This window comes from Macaca nemestrina, chromosome 8, assembly GCF_043159975.1.
Source record: "Macaca nemestrina isolate mMacNem1 chromosome 8, mMacNem.hap1, whole genome shotgun sequence".
Lineage (NCBI taxonomy): Eukaryota > Metazoa > Chordata > Mammalia > Primates > Cercopithecidae > Macaca > Macaca nemestrina.
The window spans coordinates 5,331,615-5,358,273 of NC_092132.1; the positions used below are offsets into that span (position 1 = coordinate 5,331,615).

The 26,659-nt window shown below is 42.5% G+C and overlaps 1 protein-coding gene across 5 annotated transcripts in view; it reads left to right on the plus strand.

The window, feature by feature from the left end:
- The window catches only part of LOC105488384 (trafficking protein particle complex subunit 9), a 724,351-nt gene that overhangs the window by 452,378 nt on the left and 245,314 nt on the right, over window positions 1-26,659 (plus strand). For all 5 annotated transcript variants that reach the window (XM_071067768.1, XM_071067767.1, XM_071067769.1 and 2 more), the window contains one exon: window positions 19,806-19,916. In XM_071067768.1, coding sequence (XP_070923869.1) covers window positions 19,806-19,916 — 111 coding nt within the window. The remainder of the gene's footprint in view (window positions 1-19,805; window positions 19,917-26,659) is intronic.

Below are 26,659 nucleotides of genomic sequence, written 5' to 3' on the forward strand. Positions count from 1 at the left end.
CCAGTATTGGAGTAAACTTAACGTACTGTGGTCCTTCAAGCTCATCATGATGTTTGTTTTTTTAATTGCATTGATTTAAATATTTTTAAAATTAACATAGAGTAAAATGAACTTTTTTCGTGCACAATTTTTTGAGTTCTAACTTTTATGAGCAACACAAATAGCTTGGTGTATCCATCACAGTCAGGACAAAGAACAGTTCCAGTACCCCCAACACTTCACCACACTGCCACTTAGAATCATGCTCTGCATCCACCCCTCACTTGTGGCGATGCTGATCTATTTTCCATCTCTATAGTTTGGCTTTTCCAGAATGTCTTATAGATGGAATAATACTGTATGTTCCTTTCTTGGAGTGACTTCTTTCATTCTGCATTCTGAGATCTGTCTGTGTTACTGAGTCTATCAACAGTTTAATCCTTTTTATTTTTGAGTTGCTTTCTGTTGTGCAGGTACATCACGGCCTGTGGATCCAGTCACTGTTTAAAGGACATTTGGGCTGTTCCCAGCTTTTTGTGATTATGAATCGAGCTGCTGTAAATACTCATGTAGAGTGATTCTTGTGAATTTAAGTTTTTCATTTCTCTAGGTTAAATACCTAGGACTGGGATTGCTGGATTATATGATGTATTTTTCACTATTCAACTTTGTAAGAAACTGCCAAGGTGTTTTCCAGAGTGGTAGTACCATTTTCCATCTCTACTAGCAGTGGAGAAGTGCTCTGTTTCCTCATCAGCGTGTGGTATTGTCAGTTTTCAAAAACTTTTCTACCCATTTTAATAGGCATGTATTGATATCATCCTGTGGTTTTAATTTGCACTTTTTTGTGTGTGTGTGACAGGGTCTCACTCTTTCACCCAGGCTGGAGTACAGTGGTGCGATCTCATCTTACTGCAACCTGTGCCTCCCAGGTTCAAGCGATTCTCCTGCCTTAGCCTCCTGAGTAGCTGGGACTATAGGCGCACAGCACCGCACGCAGTTATTTTTTTGTATTTTTAGCAGAGATAGGGTTTCACCGTGTTGGCCAGGCTGGTCTCAAACTCCTGACCTCAGGTGATCCACCTGCCTCAGCCTCCCAAAGTGCTGGGATTACAGGCATGAGTCACGGCACCCGGCCTAATTTGTGCTTTCTTAGTGAGAAAGACATTGATCCTTTCTTCATGTGCTTATTTGTTGTCTTTCTGGCTTTTTGGTAAAGTACCTTTTTAAGTCTTTTTGCCCAATTAGGTTATTTGTTTTCTTTTTTTTTTTTTTTTTAGGATTTAGGGAGTATTTTAATATTCATTTACATGTTCAAAACATCTTAATGAGCAAGTATTATTTCATAGAGAAAAAAACTTTTAATAACATTTTTCAAAGAATGAGTTTGACAGACTTTTTATGCACAAGTCAGATTTTCACCTAAAACCAATGAACATAACCTCAAAATAGTCATATGTCTTCTAAAATAATAGATTCAATATGAAACAGAATGTTCTCTCTTCTCTTACCATGCCCTTCCCTGGTATCCTAACACTATTTGGAAGATGCAAGCCTAGAAAACGGGAGGCAATGTGCTTGTAGGGTACTATGCTGCTCACCACCTCAAATCATGTCACAACGGTAGAAGATTAAGAGGAAGGCCTGCATCTTTGTGTAGCCCATGGAAGGAGAAAGGGAGAAGTCATCTGCCTGGTTCCTTCCTGCTTGATCCAGTTCCACTGATCAAGCTTCACTCCACAAGGAATTCCCTCCGTCCCCTACACTTCAGCAGCCAGAATGGACGGCCATAGCCCAGTGCGGATGGACCTCTGATCAGGAAACAGAGAGCAAGCACCTGGCACGGAAATCTGAGGTTTCTTTTATTGTATGAACGTGCGATGTTTATCCATTATCAGATGATATACATTGGGTGATTTTCACTTTTTGGCTATTGTGAATACTGCTGCTGTTAACATTCACATACATGTTTGTGTGTGGACATATGCATTCTGTTTTTCTTGGGTATATATGCAGGAGTGGAACTGCCGGGTCTTGTGGTCTTATGTTTTACTTTTGGAGGAACTGCCAATTTTCCACTGAAAGCTGCACCATTTTACATTCTCATCAGCAGTGTATGTGTTCCAATTTCCCCACATTCTCACTGACACTTTCCTTTCTTTTTTAAAAAAATTATAGCCATCCTAGTTGCTGTGAAGTCTATCTCACGCTGGTTTTGACCTGTATTTTCCAAGCAACCAGTGATGCTGAACATCTTTTCACGTGCTTATTGGCCATTTGTATATCTTCTCTGGAGTGACGTCTATTCACATCCTTTGACCAATATTTTGCTCGAATATTGACTAATTATTTTTGAGTTGTAAGGGTTCTATATTCTGGATTCTAGATCCTTTTCAGATAAATGACTTGCAAATATCTGCTCCCATTCTGTGTTGTCTTTTACTTTCTTTTTTTTTTAAAATTTATTTATTATTATACTTTAAGTTGTAGGGTACATGTGCATAACGTGCAGGTTTGTTACATATGTATACTTGTGCCATGTTGGTGTGCTGCACCCATCAACTCGTCATTTACATCAGGTATAACTCCCAATGCAATCCCTCCCCCCTTCCCCCTCCCCCCTCCCCATGATAGGCCCCAGTGTGTGATGTTCCCCTTCCTGAGTCCAAGTGATCTCATTGTTCAATTCCCACCTATGAGTGAGAACATGCGGTGTTTGGTTTTCTGTTCTTGTGATAGTTTGCTAAGAATGATGGTTTCCAGCTGCATCCATGTCCCTACAAAGGACACAAACTCATCCTTTTTGATGGCTGCATAGTATTCCATGGTGTATATGTGCCACATTTTCTTAATCCAATCTGTCACTGATGGACATTTGGGTTGATTCCAAGTCTTTGCTATTGTGAATAGTGCTGCAATAAACATACGTGTGCATGTGTCTTTATAGCAGCATAATTTATAATCCTTTGGGTATATACCCAGTAATGGGATGGCTGGGTCATATGGTACATCTGGTTCTAGATCCTTGAGGAATCGCCATACTGTTTTCCATAATGGTTGAACTAGTTTACAATCCCACCAACAGTGTAAAAGTGTTCCTATTTCTCCACATCCTCTCCAGCACCTGTTGTTTCCTGACTTTTTAATGATCGCCATTCTAACTGGTGTGAGATGGTGTCTCATTGTGGTTTTGATTTGCATTTCTCTGATGGCCAGTGATGATGAGCATTTTTTCATGTGTCTGTTGGCTGTATGAATGTCTTCTTTTGAGAAATGTCTGTTCATATCCTTTGCCCACTTTTTGATGGGGTTGTTTGTTTTTTTCTTGTAAATTTGTTTGAGTTCTTTGTAGGTTCTGGATATTAGCCCTTTGTCAGATGAGTAGATTGCAAAAATTTTCTCCCATTCTGTAGGTTGCCTGTTCACTCTGATGGTAGTTTCTTTTGCTGTGCAGAAGCTCTTTAGTTTAATGAGATCCCATTTGTCAATTTTGGCTTTTGCTGCCGTTGCTTTTGGTGTTTTAGACATGAAGTCTTTGCCCATGCCTATGTCCTGAATGGTACTACCTAGGTTTTCCTCTAGGATTTTTATGGTATTAGGTCTGACATTTAAGTCTCTAATCCATCTTGAATTAATTTTCGTATAAGGAGTAAGGAAAGGATCCAGTTTCAGCTTTCTACTTATGGCTAGCCAATTTTCCCAGCACCATTTATTAAATAGGGAATCCTTTCCCCATTTCTTGTTTCTCTCAGGTTTGTCAAAGGTCAGATGGCTGTAGGTGTGTGGTATTATTTCTGAGGACTCTGTTCTGTTCCATTGGTCTATATCTCTGTTTTGGTACCAGTACCATGCTGTTTTGGTTACTGTAGCCTTGTAGTATAGTTTGAAGTCAGGTAGCGTGATGCCTCCAGCTTTGTTCTTTTGACTTAGGATTGTCTTGGAGATGCGGGCTCTTTTTTGGTTCCATATGAACTTTAAAGCAGTTTTTTCCAATTCTGTGAAGAAACTCATTGGTAGCTTGATGGGGATGGCATTGAATCTATAAATTACCTTGGGCAGTATGGCCATTTTCACGATATTGATTCTTCCTATCCATGAGCATGGTATGTTCTTCCATTTGTTTGTGTCCTCTTTGATTTCACTGAGCAGTGGTTTGTAGTTCTCCTTGAAGAGGTCCTTTACATCCCTTGTAAGTTGGATTCCTAGATATTTTATTCTCTTTGAAGCGATTGTGAATGGAAGTTCATTCCTGATTTGGCTCTCTGTTTGTCTGTTACTGGTGTATAAGAATGCTTGTGATTTTTGCACATTAATTTTGTATCCTGAGGCTTTGCTGAAGTTGCTTATCAGCTTAAGGAGATTTTGGGCTGAGACAATGGGGTTTTCTAAATATACAATCATGTCATCTGCAATTGAGTTTCGAAAGTTTTTTAAATATATTATAGATATAAGTCCTTTATCTGATATGTAATTTCTACATGTTTTCTTGAATTCCATAACTTTTTCATTCATTTAACAGTGTCTTTCACAGAGAGATATTTTTAATTTTAATGAATCTAATTCTCCTTCTATGGATCCTACTTTTGGTTATGCTTTTTTTCTTTTATGTTTTCTTGTAAAATCATATAGTTTTGTATTGCATTTACCTGTGTGTTCTGAGTAACTTTTGTATAAATTGTGAAGTTTAAATTTCTTTCACTATTTTTTTTTTTTTTTTGACAAGTGGAATCCAGTTGTCTCAATACTGTTTGTTGAATGGATTATCTCTTCTCCACTGAATTCTCTTCTTAGTCAAAAATAAAATGACCGTATCTGTGTAATTCTATTTCTGGACACTTTACTCTGCTCCAGAGAACTACGTGGATATTCTTTCACCAATACAAACGCTGTCCTGATTAGTGTACCTTGTAGTAAGTCCTTACTACTATATTAGTGTACCCTAGAATAAGTCTTTACTACTATGTTAGTCTACCTTATAGTAAGTCTTTTACTATGAAAATTGGGTAAAATCCTCTAAAACTTTGAGTCCTCAGTGTTTTTTTCTTTCATTTTTAATGGTTTTGTCTATTGTTTCTTTGTATTTCCATATTAATCTTCAGATAAGATTGTCTACGTCTACAGTGTCATTCTAGGATTTTGATTGGAATTTTGTTAAATCTATGGATTAACTTGGGAAAAATTGGTACATATGTTGCACCTTCCGGTCTGAGAGCACTGCATACACTTCCGTTTGTGTGGGTCTTTGGTTTTATTCATCTGAATTCTGTACTTTTTAGCATTCATATTTTTGAAGATTAAGAGTTTTTTTTCTATTAATGGTTGAGTGTTTTTTTTTTTTTTTTTAATCATGAATGAAATTTGAGTTTTGTCAGATGCTTTTTCGGTATCAAAACTTTGTTGAGGATCATTGGTATGAAGGGTATTTGTGGTCGTTTTTTCTTCTGTCTTTGTCTAGTTTTGGTGTTAGATAATGCTGGCCTCATAAAATGTTTCGAGAAGTGTTTCTTCTACTGTTTTCTGGGAGAGATTGTATAGAATTGTTTCTTTTTGAAATGCCTGGTAGAATGCATAAGCAAACAATCTGGGCATAGAGATTTCTTTTTCAGAATGATTTGCAAAACAATACATTTAATTTATTTAATACATATAGGACTTTTCAGGCTACCAATTTAACTTTTCATGTCTCTAGGGTAAATACCTAGGACTGGGATTACTGGAATATGATGGGTTTTTCACTTTGTAAGAAACTGCTAGCTGTTTTCCAGAATGGTAGTACCATTTTCCATCACTACTAGCAGTGGATACGTGCTTTCTTGGATGGATTTCTGTAGTTTGTGACTTCCAAGAAACTCGTCCATTTCATCTGAGTTGTCACATTTATGTGAGTAGAGCCGTTTGTAGTTTTTCCTTATTGTCCTTCTAATGTCTGCGGCTGAAGTGGTATTCCCTCGTTTATTTATGATACTGGTCATTTGTGTTCTCTCTCCTTTTTCCTTTGTAATTGTGGCTAGAGGTTTATCAATTATATTGATCTTTTTAAAGAATTGGTTTTTAAGTTTATTGATATTTTTCTATTTGCTTTCATTTTAATTCATTTCTGCCCTTTATTATCTCCTTCTTATGCTTCCTTTAAGCATTTGTTCTTTTTCTGCTTTCTTTTTATTATTATTATACTTTAAGTTCTAGAGTACATGTGCACAGTGTGCAGGTTTGTTACATATGTATACATGTGCCATGTTGGTTTGTTGCACCCGTCAACTGGTCATTTATGTTAGGTATTTCTCCTAATGCTATACCTCTCCCAGCCCCCCACCCCCCGACAGGCCCTGGTGTGTGATGTTCTCCTCCCTGTGTCCATGTGTTCTCATTGTTCAACTCCCATCTGTGAGTGAGAACATGTGATATTTGGTTTTCTGTCCTTGCAATAATTTGCTTAGAATGATGGTTTCCAGCTTCATCCATATCCCTGCAAAGGACATAAACTCATCCTTTTTTATGGCTGCATAGTATTCCATGATGTATATGTGCCCCATTTTCTTTCTTTCTTTTTTTTTTTTTTTTTTTTTTGAGATGGAGACTTGCTCTGTCGCCCAGGCTGGAGTGCAGTGGCGCAATCTCAGCTCACTGCAAGCTCTGTCTCCCGGGTTCATGCCATTCTCCTGCCTCAGCCTCCAGAGTTGCTGGGACTACAGGCGCCCGCTACCACGCCTGGCTAATTTTTTTGTATTTTTAGTAGAGATGGGGTTTCACCATGTTAGCCAGGATGGTCTCGATCTCCTGACCTCGTGATCCGCCCGCCTTGGCCTCCCAAAGTGCTGGGATTACAGGCGTGAGCCACCACGCCCAGCCATGTGCCCCATTTTCTTAATCCAGTCTATCATTGATGGACATTTGGGTTGGTTCCAAGTCTTTGCTATTGTGAGTAGTGCCACAATAAACATATGTGTGCATGTGTCTTTTTAGTAGCATGATTTATAATCCTTTGGGTATATACCCTGTAATGGAATCGCTGGGTCAAGTGGTATTTCTAGTTCTAGATCCTTGAGGAATTGCCACACTGTCTTCCACAATGGTTGAATGAATTTACATTCCCACCAACAGTCTAAAAGCATTTCTATTTCTCCACATCCTCTCCAGCATCTGTTGTTTCCTGACTTTTTAATGATCGCCAGTCTAACTGGCGTGAGATGGTATCTCATTGTGGTTTTGATTTGCATTTCTCTGATGGCCAGTGATGATGAGCATTTTTCATATGTCTGTTGGCTGCATAAATGTCTTCTTTTGAGAAGTATCTGTTCATGTCCTTTGCCCACTTTTCGAAGTGATTGTTTGTTTTTTTCTTGTAAATTAGTTTAAGTTCTTTGTAGGTTCTAGATATTAGCCCTTTGTCAGATAGGTAGATTGCAAAAATTTTCTCCCATTCTGTAGGTTGCCTGTTCACTCTGATGGTAGTTTCTTTTGCTGTGCAGAAGCTCTTTAGTTTAACTAGACCCCATTTGTCTATTTTGGCTTTTGTTGCCATTGCTTTTGGTGTTTTAGTCATGAAGTCTTTGCCCATGCCTATGTCCCTAATGGTATTGCCTAGTTTTCTTCTAGAGTTTTTATGGTTTTACGTCTTACATTTAAGTCTTTAATCCATCTTGAGTTAATTTTTTTATACCATGTAAGGAAGGATCCAGTTTCAGCTTTCTACATACGGCTAACCAGTTTTCCCAGCACCATTTATTAAATAGGAAATCCTTTTCCTGTTGCTTGTTTTTGTCAGGTTTGTCAAAGATCAGATGGTTGTAGATGTGTGGTGTTATTTCCGAGGCCTCTGTTCTGTTCCATTGGCCTGTATCTCTGTGTTGGTACCAGTACCATGTTTTTCCGGTTTCTTAAGATAGAAGATAGGCTTACTGATTTGAAGCCATTCTTTCTTCTTATATAATCACTTAATGATATAGATTTTTCTCTAAGTACTACTTTAGCTCCAGTCACAGAATTTTGATATATCATATTTTATTTTTGTTCACTCCAAAGTATTTTATTTCTATTGGGGCTTCCTCTTTGAACAGTGGGTTATTTTGAAGTGCGTTGATTAAATTTCTAGATAGTTGGAGATATTCTAGCTTTCCTTCTGCCATTGAATTCTAGGTTAATTCTGTTTTGGTCAGAGACCATACTTTGTATGCTTTATATTTTAAATGAGTTTAAGATTTTTTCTGTGGCCTAGAATATGGTCTACGTTGTTGAGTGTTGCTGTGCGCTTGAGAAGTGTGTTTATTCTGCTCTTGGTGAGTGGAGTGTTCACTAAGTATCAATCAGTATGAAGTGGTTGGTGGTGGTTATTACTTTTATGTCTTTATTGATTTCATGTCTATGTTCTGTCAATTACTGAGAGAAGAGTGTTGAAGTCTCTTAATTGTGATTTTGTCCATTTATCCTTTCAGTTTTCTTTTTTATTTCATGTATTTTGAAACTCTGTAGTTAGGTTCATACACATTAATAATTATTGTGTATTCTTGGTGAATTAATGCTTTTATCATTATGTAATGCTCCTCTTTAAGTGTCTGATGTTAATATAACAGTCCAGTATTCTTTTGATTAGTGTTTTCTTGGTATAATTCTTTTACTTTTAACGTATCTATACCATTATATTTAGAGTGGATTTATTATAGATAGCATATAGCTGAGTGCTTTTTTGTTTAAATGCATTCTGGCAATCTCTGTCTATTAATGAGACTAGGTCATTTGTATGTAATGTAATTCTTGGTGTGTTTGAATTGAGGTCTATCATTTTATTTTTGGTTTGTCTTTTGTTTATTCCTCTGTTGTTTATTGTTCTATTTCTCCTTTTCTATGTTCTTTTAAATTATTTGATTTTTTTAAGCATTGTGCTTTTAACTTTATCTCTTTGCAGAGCTGTTTTAGTGTTTTATCTAGGGAGTATAATAAGTGCTCTTAGATTTTCACAGTTGACTTAGAAATAGTGTTTTATCACTTGGTGGAATCTCAGATATAGGCTCTTTTATCTCTCCCTTCCCCATGTCTTAGTTGTATAATGTATTACATCTGTATACACTGTAAACCCAATGTTATAATTTTTGTTTGTAATCATCATATATCTTTTTTTTTTTTTTTTTTTGAGACAGAGTCTTGCTCTGTCGCCCAGACTGGAATGCAGTGGTGCAATCTAGGCTCACTGCAAGCTCTGCCTCCCGGGTTCATGCCATTGTCTCAGCCTCCCGAGTAGCTGGGACTATAGGCACCTACCACCATGCCCGGCTGCTTTTGTTTTTGTATTTTTAGTAAAGACGGAGTTTCACTGTGTTAGCCAGGATGGTCTCAATCTCCTGACCTCGTGATCCACCCACCTTGGCCTCCCAAAGTGCTGGGATTACAGGCGTGAGCCACCGTGCCCAGCTCATCATATATCTTTTAAGTAACTTAATAGGAAATTACATTTTAGCCAGATATTTACCATTTTTGTTGCTCTTTTTTCTTCGTGTTCAAGTTTCCCTGTATTATTATTCACCTTTTGTTTAAAGGACTTTCTTTACCAGTTCTTTTAGAAAAGTTATACTGATGACTGACATTCTTAATTTTCCTTTATCTGTGAATGTCTTTACTCTTACTTTTATTCCTGAAAGATACATTCATGGATATGGACTTATGAGTTGGCATTCTGTTCTTTCAGCATTTTAAAAATGATTCACTTTCTCTGCCCTCCAGGTTTTTTTTTTTTTTTTTTTTCCCGAGATGGAGTCTCGCTGTGTTGCCCAGGCTGGAGTGCAGTGGCGCAATCTTGGCTCACTGCAAGCTCCGCCTCCCAGGTTCACGCCATTCTCCTGCCTCAGCCTCCCAAGTAGCTGGGACTACAGGCACCCGCCACCACGCCCGGCTAATTTTGATTTGGTATTTTTAGTAGAGACGGGGTTTTACCGTGTTAGCCAGGATGGTCTCGATCTCCTGACCTTGTGGTGCACCTGCCTCTGCCTCCCAAAGTGCTGAGATTACAGGCCTCCATGGTTGTTTATGAGGATCCTTCGGACTTTAGAAAAATTTGTTGTTTCATTTCCCCTGTGTAAGATGCACTGTCTCCTGTGTGTAGGATGCACTGTCTCCTGTGTGTAGGATGCATTGTCTCCTCTGTGTAGGGTGCATTGTCTCCCCTGTGTAGGATGCATTGTCTCCTCTGTGTAGGGTGCATTGTCTCCCCTGTGTAGGGTGCATTGTCTCCTCTGTATAGGATGCATTGTCTCCCGTGTGTAGGATGCATTGTCTCCGCTGTGTAGGATGCATTGTCTCCCGTGTGTAGGATGCATTGTCTCCCGTGTGTAGGATGCATTGTCTCCCGTGTGTAGGATGCATTGTCTCCTCTGTGTAGGATGCATTGTCTCCTCTGTGTAGGATGCATTGTCTCCTGTGTGTAGGGTGCATTGTCTCCTCTGTGTAGGATGCATTGTCTCCTCTGTGTAGGATGCATTGTCTCCTGTGTGTAGGGTGCATTGTCTCCTCTGTGTAGGATGCATTGTCTCCTCTGTGTAGGATGCATTGTCTCCTCTGTGCAGGATGCATTGTCTCCCGTGTGTAGGATGCATTGTCTCCCCTGTGTAGGATGCACTGTCTCCTGTGTGTAGGATGCACTGTCTCCTCTGTGTAGGATGCACTGTCTCCTGTGTGTAGGGTGCACTGTCTCCTCTGTGTAGGATGCACTGTCTCCTCTGTGTAGGATGCATTGTCTCCTCTGTGTAGGATGCATTGTCTCCTCTGTGTAGGATGCATTGTCTCCTGTGTGTAGGATGCATTGTCTCCTCTGTGTAGGATGCATTGTCTCCTCTGTGTAGGATGCATTGTCTCCTCTGTGTAGGATGCATTGTCTCCTCTGTGCAGGATGCATTGTCTCCTCTGTGCAGGATGCATTGTCTCCTCTGTGCAGGATGCATTGTCTCCTGTGTGTAGGATGCATTGTCTCCTCTGTGCAGGATGCATTGTCTCCTCTGTGCAGGATGCATTGTCTTCTGTGTGCAGGATGCATTGTCTCCTCTGCGTAGGATGCATTGCCTCCTCTGTGTAGGATGCACTGTCTCCTCTGTGTAGGATGCATTGTCTCCTGTGTGTAGGATGCATTGTCTCCTGTGTGTAGGATGCACTGTCTCCTCTGTGCAGGATGCACTGTCTCCTCTGTGCAGGATGCACTGTCTCCTCTGTGTAGGATGCATTGTCTCCTCTGTGTAGGATGCACTGTCTCCTCTGTGCAGGATGCATTGTCTCCTCTGTGTAGGATGCATTGTCTCCTCTGTGTAGGATGCATTGTCTCCTGTGTGCAGGATGCATTGTCTCCTCTGTGTAGGATGCATTGTCTCCTCTGTGTAGGATGCATTGTCTTCTGTGTGTAGGATGCATTGTCCTCTGTGTGTAGGATGCACTGTCTCCCCTGGGTAGACTGCATTGTCTCATTTGTGTAGGATGCATTGTCTCTTCTGTGTAGGATGCATTGTTCCCCTGTGCAGGATGCATTATTTGCTCTGGCAGCTTTCCAGGTGGCTTCTGTTCTTTAGCTTTCTACAGTTTGATTATGTTTCCAGGCAAGGATTAAAAAAAAAAATAGGTTTTGGGCCCGGCATGGTGGCTCACACCCGTAATCCCAGCACTTTGGGAGGCAGAGGCAGTTGGATCACCTGCGGTCAGCCATTGGAGAGCAGCCTGGCCAACGTGGCAAAAACCCATCTCTACTAAAAATACCATAAAAAGCATTTAGCTGGGTGTAGTGACGTGTGTCTGTAGTCCCAGCTACTCAGGAGGCTGAGGCAGGAGAATTGCTTGAAACCAGAGGCAGAGGTTGCAGTGAGCCGAGATCGCGCCGTTGCACTCCAACCTGGGTGACAGAGCGAGACTCTGTCTCAAAAGCAAACAAACAAAATAACAACGGCAACAAAAGCAAAAACCTTTCTGGGTTCTGAGTCTGTTTATGTCGTTTGCCAAATTTTTTTGGGGGGGTGCGGCCATTATTTATGTAAAAATGGCGTGTTATTTTCTTCTTTGCTTCTTAGTCTCCTGTGACGTGATTTTTAGACGTTTTGTTGTCCCGTAAGAGTGTTTCTTTTTTTCTGTCTTTTTTTTTCCCTGTTGTTTCCATTGGATGATTTGTTAATCTGTCTTCATATTGACTTGTTTAATTCCTTAGTGGTCCCAAAAACACATTGTGTGATTTTCATTTTACAGTTGTTAGAGTCCCCCTCCCTGACCCGTGGTCTTGGAATGTGATTGTTGGTAATATTGCATGTACACTTGGGTAGTGAGTATCCTGCTGCTTTTGGGTGGAATGTTCTCTCAGTATTAGTGAGGTCTGGGTGGTCAATGGTAATTTTGTTTATCTTATATTCTTTCTGATTTTATGTGTACTTGTCCTATCAGTTACTAAGATAATTCACCATCTGGTGAATTTTTCTTTTTTTCTTTTTTTTTTTTTTTTGCTTAAGTTTTTCTGGTTCTTTTTTATATCTTCTTCCTTTTTTTTTTTGCTGAGATTTTCCATCTTTTCACTTATTTCAAGTATGGTCACTTCTTGGAATGCATTTAAAGTCTCTTTCTAATAAGACAGTCATCTTCAAGTTATTGTCTGTTATTTGCTTTTTCCTCGTGACTTGATATTTTTCCTTATTCTTTCTGTGTTGAGTTATTTTAGATCGTATTCTGGACATCTTGACTGTAATATCGGGAACCATTGGGGTCTTGTTTGAATACTGAGGAAAGTGTTGGTACTTTTTTTTTTTTTTTAAGCAGAGTACCTTTTGCAGGCTGTGCTGCAGTTCCAGTTTCAAAGCATTTGTGGTGCTCCTTGGATCAGCCTCATGTGAGTTCCCGTCAGCATTCTTGCCTGGGGAACAGTTATCAAAGCCCATGGTTTGCTCTTGAGGGTCTGATTCTCTCAAGCTCAGCTCCCTGGTGAGCTTAGGAGGTCATGCATGACTTTATTTGCTCTCTGAATCAATCTCCTTTCTGAAATATTCCCAAGGTACTGGGGACTCCTATCCCTATGTGCCTGCTACAAAGCCAGGATGAGAGCTTCCCCCTCTGTGTGTCTACATGGAGGACGGACTGCCCAGAGGCGCAGAGAAGGAAATCAGAGTGATGCAAACTGGCCCCATGGTTTTGGGACCTCAGCTCTCTGAGTCAGTGAGGTGGTTTGTATCAGGGAGGTGTGTGACCTGTCCCGCCAAGACTGCTCTGGTGTCATTATCTCCTGTGGTTTGCTTTGAGGCTGGGCTGGGAGAAAAGGGAAGAAAAAAAGGAAAAGACTCAAGGGTTCTCCTACTTTCTGTGGCCCTTCATAGTGCCTTTTCCCACTTGTTGGACCAGGAAGAGAGGCTGCCCTTGGAGCTCTGTCTGGCTATACCCAGGGCATGCCTCTGGACTCCATGCTGCCTTTCAGTTGAGGCCTGGTGGTACTGGAGAGAGATGCAGCTCACTGCCAGTTCAGAATAACTTCAGTTTCTGGCTCCTACTGTGATCCACCTTCTAACATTTATTTTTTGAGTCTTCATCTTCAGCTCAGTGCATTCTATGATTTATAGTTGCATTCAGTGGGAGAGACAGGGTAGATTGTGCTTACTCCATCTTTTCCAGAATTGGAACTCACCATTTTTTTTTTTTTTAACACAAACCAATTCATGTCACTCATCTGCTTAAAACTCTCAAAATAGCTTCCCATTATGCTTGGAATGAAATATGAATATTTCCCCATGACCTTTCCTCTGTTTTTACTCCTACACCACTCTCTGCTTGTTCTGTTCCTTGATCACACTGTGCCTTACGATTTTTGCATTAACTGCTCATTCTCTCTGGAAAGCTATCCTCCAGGACCATCACATGATTGCTTTCTTGTCGTTGGATTCCTAACTGAAACATCATTTCTTCAGAGAGGCTCTTGTTTGCCATCAAATCTGAAGTCATTTTAAAACATCTTTGTTAATGTTGTCAAGAGATTCACTTAATTTTTAAAAATATTTGTGTCATACATGTCTTCTGCCCTGCCTCATATAGTAGCCCACTTTTAGACTAGCTATTGTCGTGGCAACCAAATTTATTCAGGTGTCACCTGACAGCACCTTACCTTAGCGGTGCTGAGCATCTCTTGCTTTCTGGAATATTGTAACTGCCTTCTCTGAGGCTGTAGGTTTGGGTGGCCATGGGTAGTCTCTCTGCACAATTCATGGATGAAGTGTGAGAGAATTGACCCCTCTGGGGGAAAGCTTGACTAGTGAGGGAAAGAGTTGGGAGAGCAATTATTTCCTCTTCTGTGCCTCAGGCACACAGTGTGAAGCACAGTCCTCTCAGCTCCACAGAAGGACGATGATTGAGCCCCAGCTGCCCACAGGGCCGCCAGCTCAGTGAAGCATAGCAACGTGCCCTCTGTCATCGCCTTTTCCTCTGCTGCCCCACTCTGCCCACTCTACCTGCTTCCTGGCATCCCTTCCCTAAGCACTAGCTCTGTGCAAACCCTTTTTCTCAGGCTCTGCTTTCTGGGGGGATCCCAGGCTAACAGTATTCTAAGTGACTTTAAAAGTAACTTTTTATAAGACATTTCAAGTAAAAGAAACATAAATAAAGGTCTAGGAGGTATCAATTCATCTACCATACAGACTCATCCATTTTTAATATTTCACTATATTTGCTTTTATGTTTTTAATTTAAAGAAATAAAAATATGCTGTTAAAGCTCTGTATATTCTTCCACACTGTGTCTCTCACTCTCTTAGCATGAATGACCACTCTTAAATGTGATGTTTATAGACAATATCGAGTATTTTAAAACATATTTTAAAAATTTGATGTACATATATTGTATGATATCTTCTGCAACTTATTTACCCAGGAGTTTTAACTTGAACTTTGTGGTGGGGCATATAGTTCTTTTAAATTCATTGTCACCTCTGCATAGGTTTCCATCATATAACTCGACCATTGCATGTCTGCATCTACTCCCCAGTTGATGTGCACTTAGTTAAAAGCAGTTCTTTACTTTTATAAACAATGTTGCATTGAACACTTTCGAATGTGCCCTTTTGCCAAACTGTGTTGATCCAAGACAGGCAGCTACAAATGGAATTGTTAGGTCCAACTTTTTCTCTCTGAAGGAGTTGTACCAATTTGTATCCCTACCAGCAGTGACAAGAATTCCCATATTTCCTATTGATCTATAGCTTGACCAACACTTGGTACTGGGACACTTTAAAAATATTTCCAATAGGTTGGGTGAGAAAGAATACTTTTAGGTTTATTTCCATTTCTCTAACTACTAGTTGGATTGAGCTTCTGTTCTTGTTTATTGGTCATTGGGTTTCCCCTACTTTGAATTGTTGGTTCTTGTCCTTTGCTTGATTTTCTATTGGGTCATTTCTTTCTTATTGATTTATAGGAGTTCTCTATAAATTGAGAATTCTAATCCTTAGTCAATTTAATGTGTTGCAAATGCCTGTGAAAATATATTTGCAACACATTAAAAATGAAGCTTGTCTTTGCTTTGATTTTTGATGTTTTTCGTTGTACCAAAATTCTTAATTTTAATGCAGCCAAACATTTTATTCTTTTCCCTTATATTTTATATGTATTGTAACTCATTTGAGAAATCTTTCTTTTTTCCAAGGTCATGAACTGTTCATCTATATTTTTTCTAAAGATTTTTAAATATTGTTTTTGTATATTTAGCTATTCATTCTGTTTGGAATTTATTTTTATATATGATGTGAGGTAGGGATCTAATTTTCTGTCTTCCTTCTTAATCATTTTTCCCAGCACTATTTGATGAATCTTGTCCTAATTAATCAACACCACCAATACAATCATCTCTCCAGTTTCCTTATATTCATGGGTCTCCTTTGTGGCTATCTTTTCTTTCACTAACGCATTTCTCTGTCACTGCCCCAAGTGCGACTGTCTTCATGATTACAGCTTTATAACAATTCCTGACATCTAGTAGGCCAGATTCCTTCCAGAAACCGCCCACATCATTGTTTTAACAAAACCCTGCTGGGATTTTTCTTATTGAGTTGCACTGAGTTTATAGAAATTTGGAAAGAGATAACTTCTTTAAAAATATTAAGTCTTTCCATCTTTGAACATAACGTGGGTTGAGCATCCCAAAACTTGAAATGCTCCAAAATTCAAAACTTTTTGAGCACTGACATGATGCTCGAAGGAAATGTTCATTGGAGTGTTTTGCATCTCAGATTTTTGGATTTGGGATGCTCACTTCATGAGTATAATTCAAGTATTCAAAAATCTTAAAAAACCCAAAATTTGAAACACATCTGATCCACACATTTCAGATAAGGGATACTCAGCCTGTACATCTCTACACTTATTTTTCTTCGTTAATATTGTTCCATGAATTTATAATTTTTTTACATAAATATCATGCGTATATTTTGTTAGATTTATTTCTACTTGCGTTGTGGACTGTGTTGCTATTATAAATGTATTTTCTCAAAAAGTTTGTATTGTAATTGTTTTTAGTTGATGTGTACGACTGGTATTGATTGTGTGCCTTAATCTTTTATTCAACAATCTTTCTCAACTTTTTTTTTAAATTTTATAAAAAATGACAGCAAATTTTATTTTTTAAAACAACCCCGTCAGTCCCGTCCTTTTCCCTCACAAGAGTATAATAGCCACGAATGTAGGGATCTTGTCTTTCTCATTCAGTTCCTCAGGAGGTATTTGTTGGATGAAATAATTAATAAAATATCCAATTTGGGATATAGTGTCCACTCACTGTTATCAAAGTGGTTTTATTAATACATAACTGCTCTCTCTGCTGAAAAAGGACTTCTTTTTTTCACCTGGCAGCCTGGTCTCCCACACTCAACCTGACTCCAGATTCCCAAAATAACTGGGCCCCTCCATGCTGCCGGGGCTTTGTTCCCTTGTCTCTTCTAAGCCAGGCAAACATGTCTGTCCCCTTCAGAGACTCGCCCTGGTCTTAGCTCTTCTGGGAAGCTTTCTTGGATTTTCCCATACTTCAGATAGATGTGTCCAGAAAGTAAACAAGCAAACCCAAAAAGCAAACAAGAATTAAGGTAAACCATATGCTCAGAGCATCAGCCTTAAAACCAAGCATCCAGAGCCATATGGAAAGGTACATAGAATAAATGACATTATGATGGCACAAACCGGTGCTGCAGTCTGGGAAAGGAAACTTATGAATAACAGATAGGAAGCCAAGCTCCACCAATACATCATCATGTCAACAATTAGAAGGAATAGAAACACTAGATCCAGACGCCCCCACACTCAGACAGTGAGTCAGAAAAAAGAAGAGCAAGAGGACAGAAACGCATTGTGTATCGATGCTGCTCATTCCTGTGCCGTTTCCTAAGCACTCTATTCTGTGAGTGAAAACAAAATATATTTGAACCTTTTATTCCAGGCTTTTAAAAAATCACTTCAATTTTCCTCCTCTGATAAATGTTTTACGAGTTCCCTTTTCTGATGAAAGATTTTGCTGTGATTAAAGATTTCATGAAGTTGTGACAACAGAGGAATAGATCTTCATTCTCGGAAGCTCATTTTTCTGTGAGCTGAGCGAAGAGGCCTCTTGTAGGCAGCTGTCAGAGCTAATGAATGTTTTCCAAGCGCCAAACCTCTGGGGAAGACAGCCCCACCCAGAAAACCCAGACTCAACTGACGGGAGCTGTCATCTCAAGGTGTGCGGCACCCTGTTGACGGTGTGCTACATGATATAAATGGTGACATACGGCCGGGCGCCGTGGCTTACACCTGTAATCCCAACACTTTGGGAGGCCAAGGCGGGCAGATCACCTGAGGTTAGGAGTTTGAGACCAGCCTGGCCATCATGGCGAAACCCCGTCTCTACTAAAAATACAAAAATTACCTGGGCATGGTGGCGGGCACCTATAATCCCAGTTACTCAGGAGGCTGAAGCAGGATAATTGCTTGAGCCCAGGAGGTGAAGGTTGCAGTGAGCCAAGATCGTGCCACTGCACTGCAGCCTGGGTGACAAGAGTGAGACTCTGTCAAAAAAAAAAAAAGAGAAAAAGAAATGGTGACATGCTGCCGCTTTCCCCCTGAGAGCAGGTCACATGCCCATGTTCTGAGAAATTGATATTTCACAGATGCCCTGTGTCCTTTTGACAAAGTCATACTTGTGTGTGCGTGCGTGCACGTGTGTGAGAGTGTATATGTGTGTGCGTGAACTTCTGGGCCTGTCACTGCACCCCCTGTGCCTCACTTCCCCTCTCTGGGAATTGCCGAGGACATGTGTGGCTTTGGAATGAATAGAGGTCCACATCTATCGGGAAAAGCCAGGGGTTTCGAGCTCTGCACCCAGGGCCTGAGGCATCACAGCAGCATGCCTGTCCTCTCCTGAGCCTCCGTCTCAGCGCAGCTGGGGCTCCACGGACTACCCCCAAGGCTGTTGTGATGAAGTCACAGGCGATTGTCCCTTTCCTTTGACCGGACTTTCCTTTAACAGCCAGCGAAGCCTTGCCTCCTACTTGGAGAAATACATTTGAGAATTCAAATGCCCTTTGGAAGGCCATGTTTTGAAGTCACACTAGGCTAATAATGACCCAGAGCACAGATCTTTTTCTCTTAGTTTTCTCCCCCCATGAAAACTGTTTACCCTGCTCTTCCAAGAAGAATGGCCTCTGTTCAGTTACTGTCATCTCTGTCTGTCCTGTCGTGGGTGCAGCCATCCACTGAGCTCAGCAGACATTTATTGATGACCTGTTATGTGCTGACTGTGATACTTGGTGTCTGAGATACCGTATGAGTTTTCGGCAAGTATTCAACTGTAACGTTAACCTATCAGATGATGACGGACACAGACGGCGCGTGTGGGGCTGGATTTTTCCACTTTGCATGGAGTTCACACGGCTAGAGGGAGGCTGGCAGTGCAGGGCTGCCACGACCACTCAAGGATGTGGCTCTCAAGCACCCCCGACCCTGCTTTGCCAGCCACAGCCTGTGGTTTTTGTCCTCAGTGTCCCTGATGGTTACTGAGCTTCTGGGCATCCTGCTTGCTTCCAGGGAGGAAGGAAGGGGAATGAGGAAGGCGGAAGGGTAAAAGCCTTCTCCCAGGACATGGTGTTTGTATTTGGGAAGGAAAGTCTCTAGGGGCCTGTGCCTTACTGGCTAGAACTTCACCACGTGGACCAGTCCCTGCAAGGAACAATGGGAACTTGAGCATTTTACTTGTCACCTCCAGAAGAGAGGAAACAAAGGAGTAGAGGCTTCAGAGGGTGGTGAATAACCCCCCAGTGTCTGCCCCAGTTCTAGAGGTGCCCGCATGGGAGAAGCTCACACTGGGTGTGCACACACACACAAGCAGGACACGCGTCGCCACACTTCGGGGCCCAGCGTGGAACCTGGTAACTGAGGATGCTGACTTGGACACAGCACCCTTGAATGGCACTGTATGCCTGCGTTTCTCCGCAGGCATATGACGCAGATGACCAGACTTTAGAGTCAGGGATGACCAGACTTTAGAGTCAGGTGTTCCAGTCGTCAGTGTATGTCGAGGTGTGGAGAATTCAGGTTACCTTCCCAAGGCCACTTGGTTGGTAAAAAGCATGGCTGGGCTGTGAGCACATGTCCCCAGGACCCCGGGCCCAAGGAGAACCTGATGCCGACACCCACTCCTTAGAGTTCACACTCATGTTCAGAACCAGTCTCCGTAATCCTCTGAGCCCAGGAGCACTTGGCATTTTGATATACTTTGCCCCTCTTAAGTTGCGGGAAATCTTTAGAGAGGAGAAACAGGAAAAGTTATTCCTCTTTGGCTGTCAGAAGATTCTGAACTTCCTTTTGTCTTGATCGCAGTACCCGGCAGTGTCACCTGCTCCTGGATGTCTTCAACTCCACCGAGCATGAGCTGACCATCAGCACCAGGAGTAGCGAGGCGCTCATCCTGCATGCCGGCGAGTGCCAGCGGTAAGTGCTTCATGGCCCCTTGCGCCGCCGCAGGCCGCCCTCTGCCTTCACCACCCTGCTTGGGAGGGTGTGGAGCTAATCCACTCCAGGTCCTGAGAGGACGGGCAGTTTGTCTCCCTTTCAGAGATATCGTAGTGGTTATTCAAGTTTGGTGGGAGAATCTGGAGTGGTTTTAAATTAGAGCTAAGTGCAAAGTAGGTAAAGCCGGGTGGCGTCTGAGGAAGTAACACATGTGCTTTCGGAGCCCGCATTTGAGGACCCGGCAGCATCTCGGCATCTTCGCTGTTAAATTCTTAAGAAAGTGGTATCTGGGTGGGGCGTGGTGGCTCACGCCTGTAATCCTAGCACTCTGGGAGGCCGAGGCAGGTAGACCACCTGAGATCAGGAGTTTGAGACCAGCCTGGCCAACATGGTGAAACCCCATCTCTCCTAAAACTACAAAAACTATCCAGGTGTGGTGGCACATGCCTGTAATCTCAGCTACTTGGGAGGCTGAGGCGGGAGAATCACTTGAACCTGGGAGGCGGAGGTTGCAGTGAGCCGAGATTGATCATACCACTGCACTCCAGCCTGGGCAACAGAGCGAGACTCTGTCTCAAAAAAAAAAATAATAAAAGGTAGTATCTGGAAATATTTGGCATCAGTTTGGGAACTGCATGTCAGCATCAATAGGAATTCCTTTGAGGAATTAATGCTACAGAAAGACAGGCCAGGCTTAGACCTTCAGGAGGGGAGCACAGTCACTTAAACCCAGTCTCTGGAGGGCAAAGAGAGGTGGCACTACCAAACGCTGGCCAGGGTCAGCCTCAGGAGACCCCTGGCCCAGCAGAGGTGAGTGAAGGCTGATGCAGAAGTGAGAGCTGGTCAGGAGCGAAGCCAGGGCCGCCAGGGCATGTCTGGAGGCTGGTGGAGCTCAGTGACTCCGGGGTGATGCGGTCCTTCCATGGTGGAGCCCCTCCATGGGCCCCTGACCTGCTCCCCACTCAGCCTGCCTCCATACTAAGAAGCTGTGCCTCCGAGCCCAGCCTGGGTTCTAGGGACATCCGCTTACAGATGGAATTGCAGATGGAATAATATTTTTATTTTTAATTGCTAAAGACTTCAAACATACAGAAAATAACTTTGAACTTGGCATACCCACATCCTAGATTTTGCTTTTTTTTGTTTTTTTGCCCCAGATCATTCTCTCTCCCTCTCTCTGCCTCTTTCATTTGTTTTAAGGAAATAAAATGTTTTTTAAAATGGCAACGTTAACATTATCAATCAGTGGTGGAATATAAGTCCAAACCACGATGAGACAGCATGACACACTCATCAGGATGGTTAAAGACAGCACCAAATGTTGGTGAGGGTGTGAAGCAACTGGAACTCTCATGCCTTGTGGGTGGGGATATAAAATAGTGCAGCTCCTTTGGAAAAAGGTCTGGGGCTATCCTATAAACTTAAACGTACACTTACCCTTTGCCCAGCTATTTCAACCCTAGTTATTTATTTAAGGATAATATAAAACATGTGGTCACAAGAAGACCTATACAACAGTGTTCCTAGCCAGAAAACAGAGGCCAGGTGTCCGTTACAGGAGAACGGACAAACAAATGGTGGTGTTTTCTTACAAACGGAATGGTACTCTGCAACAAAAACGAATGAATTACTCATACACAGAACAGCACAGGCAACTCTCAGGAACAGGATGCTGGGTGAAAGGAGCCTTACCCAAAGTGCATATGCCATGTGATCCCATTGATATGAAATACTGGAGGTTGCTGCAAAAGTAATTGCGGCGTTTGCCATTATTTTTAATGGTGAAAACAGCCATTACTTTTACACCAACCTGTAGAACAAGCAGAACCAGTTTATGATGGAAAAAGTCAGAACATTGGTTCCCTCTGGAGAGACTGGAACGGGGTTTGATCGGGAAAGGGCATAAGGGTAGTTTTCTGGTGACGGTCATGTTGTATATATCAGTCGGGTTTTGGGTCACACACATGTATTTATTTGTTAAAACTCAGCAAATAATCACTTGAGATTTGTACATTTCCTGATGTATCAGCTTTGTATCAGAAGGAAAAACTAAACCAGTGTGGAGCTCTGTTAATGATATGCACGCTGGAGGGTTTGAGGTCTGGGCATGATGTCTACAGTAGTCTTTGAGTTGTATAAAATATCTGACAGATTAATAGATGGGCAGATGAATACATTAGGTGCTAACACAAATATAGTATAATGTTAACAGTAGCGTCTCTTAATGGGCATATGGGGTATTCAGTGTAAATTTTTTTCACCTTATATTTGAAATTTTTTAGAAGAAAGTATTGGGAAAAATAAAAGTAAAAATAGCTAAAGTCTTCTCTTCTGCCCACCTCATCCTATCTTCTTTTCTCTTTCCTTCCTCTTCAGGGTAATTTCTTTCTTAGAGGTGATGGTATCATTGCACATCCATGTTTTACTACTTTATTGTACATACATATATCTCCAACCAAACATTATTTTGAGAGTTTTTTTGTTTTGTTTTGTTTTTGATATGGAATCTTGCTCTGTCACCCAGGTGGGAGTGCAGTGGCACAATCTCGGCTCATTGCAACCTCCACTTCCTGGGTTCAATTGATTCTCCTGCCTCAGCCTCCTGAGTAGCTGGGATTACAGGCGCCTGCCACCACACCCAGCTAATTTTTGTATTTTTAGTACAGATGGGGTTTCACCATGTTGATCAGGCTGGTCTTGAACTCCTGACCTTGTGATCTGCCTGCCTCAGCCTCCCAAAGTGCTGGAATTATAGGCAAGAGCCACTGGGCCTGGCCGAGAGTTTTTTTTTTTTTAATGACATAAGTGGTTCCATATCATATATGTCCTTTTAAAACTTTAAAAATCAGCATTATTCTTTGGAGCTAAATATAAATCTGGTTCTTTCATTTGAACTGCTATTAATATTTCATTGTGTAAATATGCCACTTTATTCATTTCCATGCTAATGCACTCACTGTGAGGTGGCTTCCAGGGTATTCATATTTAATGTGATTATTGTTAATGACATGCATGAATGTCAAGCCAGGCCCTGCAACCTTGTAGCAGGTCCTGCTTGGGCTGCTGGAAGCTAGAGATTCCATGGCTTGGGGGGCATTTATGGCCTGCCTTTGAGAGGTGCCATAGAACCCTCCTTCCCAAGATCCCTTGGACAGGACTTGTCACTTGGGTGTGGGAACACGTGTGTATGAGCTGTGAGGGCTGTGGCTGGATGCTGCGGCACCTCAGGTTCCTAAGGATGAGGACAGGTGCCTTCAGGGAGCACCGATGCATCCCCTGGGGTCTACGCCTTTGGCAGTGCTGGGTCCAGTGCTGCTGCATAGAGAACTGTCGGCCCTCGGACTACTCTTTCTTGTCTAAATGCCTTGATGTAGTCCAAGATCCCAGAGAACATAAATCTGGTCTTCTGATGACACTAGTATAAAACACTTTAAAGAAATTATAAATTGCTAAGCTTGTCCTGTATAGTAAGCTTGACTCATTCTTGGCAATGCGAGGCTGATGACATTAACAGTCCCAGCTGCAAATAATCACAATTTAGTCTTGTGCTTCAGGCTTTTTTGTTATTAAGTTTTTGCTTAAATTCTCATTTCTGAATGCTTCTAACTCGCTTATTCTTTTATTTATTCATAAAATATTCATTCAACAAATATTGATACTTCAGGAATTTGCTGTGTGGTAAGCCCCGCATCAGGCTTTAGGCGTGCCAAGGAGAATAAATAAGGGCCCCTTCTCGCTGGGGAGTGGCAACACACTGGGACAAGTGTCTAACCCAGCCAGAGCAGCTGCCTTTTGCTGCCTGACAAGGGCATCTTGCTGTCCCGGGCCGGGTGGGAGCGGCGGGTGAACTAGAGGCCGTGAGGTTACATTTGTCTAGGGAGTCATCTTAGGTGCTCCCCCCCCCCGCTGTGCCCACTGCTGTAGACACCCATGAATCCATGTGACAATGCCCTGAGTGCCTGTTTGGAAGGCTTGAGCCCTGAGCCCTAGAATGCATGATTCCCTTCCCCTCCCTTTCCCAAACCTCTCTCAGTGCCTCACCAGCCTCCTGGGGGTCAGATGCACACTCAGCCTCCGTGGAGGGGTTGTGCAGAGCAGTGCAGGTGGAGGAAGGGAAATGGTTGTACCTTACTTCACAACGCCGGGCAGCACCTTACAGACCTCAGACCTGGTCCCTGTCCATCCAGGCTTTGTCTCTTGAGTACCCAGTTCCTTCCCAGAGTCCTGAGCTAAACCCCTCTCCTGGCTCTTCCCTTCCCCTACGAGGAGGCACCCCTGCCACCCCCCAGGCTGTGCTAAACCTAAAGAAGCTTCCTCTGCCTGTGTTTTGCCCTCTGGAGTGGGGAGGGCGTGGACTCTGCCTGGAGGTGCGGGCAGTAGTGGGGCTGAGACTCCAGGTTAATCTCTGTCAGCGGGAGCGGCAAGCAGTGCTCTTACTGCTACCTGAGGGAGGCAGGTGCACAGCACTTTCCTCTGCAGATAGCACAGCCTCCTCTTAAAGGAAGAGCCAGATTCCTGGAATTAACATGGCTTTGATGCTGCCGTTTGCAGAACTGGCATTCAAAGGTGGCCTGCAATCTAAGAGAGAGACCAACCCCAGTTAGATAATTGTGGTGCCGCTGCCTCTCCTCCCTCCTAGTAGGAAGGGGTGATCTCATCTCACCCAGTGCAAGAGCTATGGATAGAAATGTGTCCCCAACAGCACGAGGAGGAGCAACATGCTTCCTGGGGGAAGAGAGGATGGAAATAGTATTTACCGAGCACTTCCCATATGAAGTCACATTCAGTCCTCATAATATTCTCATGTGGGAACAGTGTCCTCATTTTATAGATAAGCAGACTGAGTGGCTGATCAAAGCCACTTTGTGGAAGCCCGTCTGTCTGACATCCAGCTCTGCCCTGTTGCTTCACACACCAAGGGGGGATGATGCTGGAGCCAAGCTTGGGATGGTGTGAGAGAGGCCGGGGCAGGGACAAAATTCTGTTTATTTCCCACATTCTGCTCTGTGTAGCCTTTGTTAAGTTGGGTTCAGGATTGTAAAGTCCAGCTTCACCCAGCTGAAGAAAGGGTGAGGTGGAGATGCAAACTGGGCCTTTGATGTCCAGGGTGTTCATTTGTTAATTCACCAAGTATTTCCTATGTATCTCCCAGGTGCCAGGCCCTCTGGGAGTGAAGCTGCTGAGTACATGTGGTGCTGCTTGTGTTTTCACTACACTTATATTTAGGTGTGGAAGAAAAGCACACAAACAGGCAATTGTTACACAGTGTGAGGAGAGTGCAAAGCACGTAGGAAGGCACCCAACCCAGACTGGGGGTCCAAGGAAGGTGGCTAGGTGGGCTTCCTGGAGGAGGTGATGAGAATATGGAAATGCCAAGCTGCTGTAACAAAATACCATAGACTGGGTGGCTTATAAACAACCGAAAATTATTTCTCATGGTTCTGGAGACTGCAGGTTCAAGATCAAGATGCTGGGCAGATTCTGTGGGCGGTGAGGGCCCATTTCCTGCTTCATAGACGGAGACTTCTCACTGTGTCCTCACATGGTGGGAGGGGCAAAGGGGTTTTCTCAAACTTCCTTTAGAAGAACACTGATCCTAATCACGTGGACTCCATCTTCATGAGCTATCACCTCCCAGAAGCCCTGCCCTTTAATGTAATCACCGTGGGGGGTAGGAGTTCAGCATGTAGATTTTGTGGGGCATAAACATTCATTTACAGCACGACGTGACGAGTGAGCAGGAGGTGGCCAGGGCCAGTGTGCCAGGGAGAGCGGTGCAGGCAGGGGGAGCAGCATGGTGGAGGTGGATGTGGTGGGGTGGTAAGCAAGAAAGAGGTGTTCATAGACTGTGAATATTAGAGCTTTTAGAAATTAGCAGTGCCACTCTTATCATATTTCATAGCGAGATCTTGTTAATCTCATACTTTACAATGGAATATTGAAGTGATTGGATATAGAAAGTACTTTTCCACCTTCCTAATCTCTCCTTTAAAAGGTCCTTTGGAAATTAGTGACTCATCCCTGAGCTTGTGCGTTTCTGTGTCATGTGCGATGTATCAGTTCTGTAATTAAGGACCATTAGTTAACCTTGCGTTTGCCAGATGTGATTTGTGATGCTTGGTGCCTGGTGATTATGTTTCCTGGGCCCCTGCCGTTAGTCATGACATTCAGAGCCCTGTTCCCAGTCGAGCAGCTGATCTGTATTGACTTACATTTCTACCCCGGGGCAGTGTTGGAAAAGATGCCGCTTTCATAGGCAGTTCTACAGGGAGTGGGCTTTGCACTCATTTTTCCCTATGAGTAAAAGAGGTCGAGACCCACCAGGGGCATGCAGTCAGCTGGAGCTGGAACTGGGCTGCTGCACACCAGCCACCTGTTCTCCACTGCCCGCCTTTCTGCAGGAGTTGCCCACGGTTCCTTGGGCTGCGTCCCCAGAATCGGCTTTCCCTCCTCGTCCAGTTTTCATGCACAACTGGAAACAGTGGATGTCTGACCTTAGTGAAACCACATGAGCTGTCCTAGGAAAATACAGTGTTGGCAGCTCAGCACATTTACTGGAAATTAAGATATGATAATTATTGTGGGTTTTTTTGCTTAATTATCAAACCGTTGAAATTAAATTTCATGACAACCCTCATGTATGCATAAACCTCTTTATAATGTATGGTAATAGATGTTATCTTATTACATGCTTTGAGATGCCCGGCTCTGCTCCCCGTCCC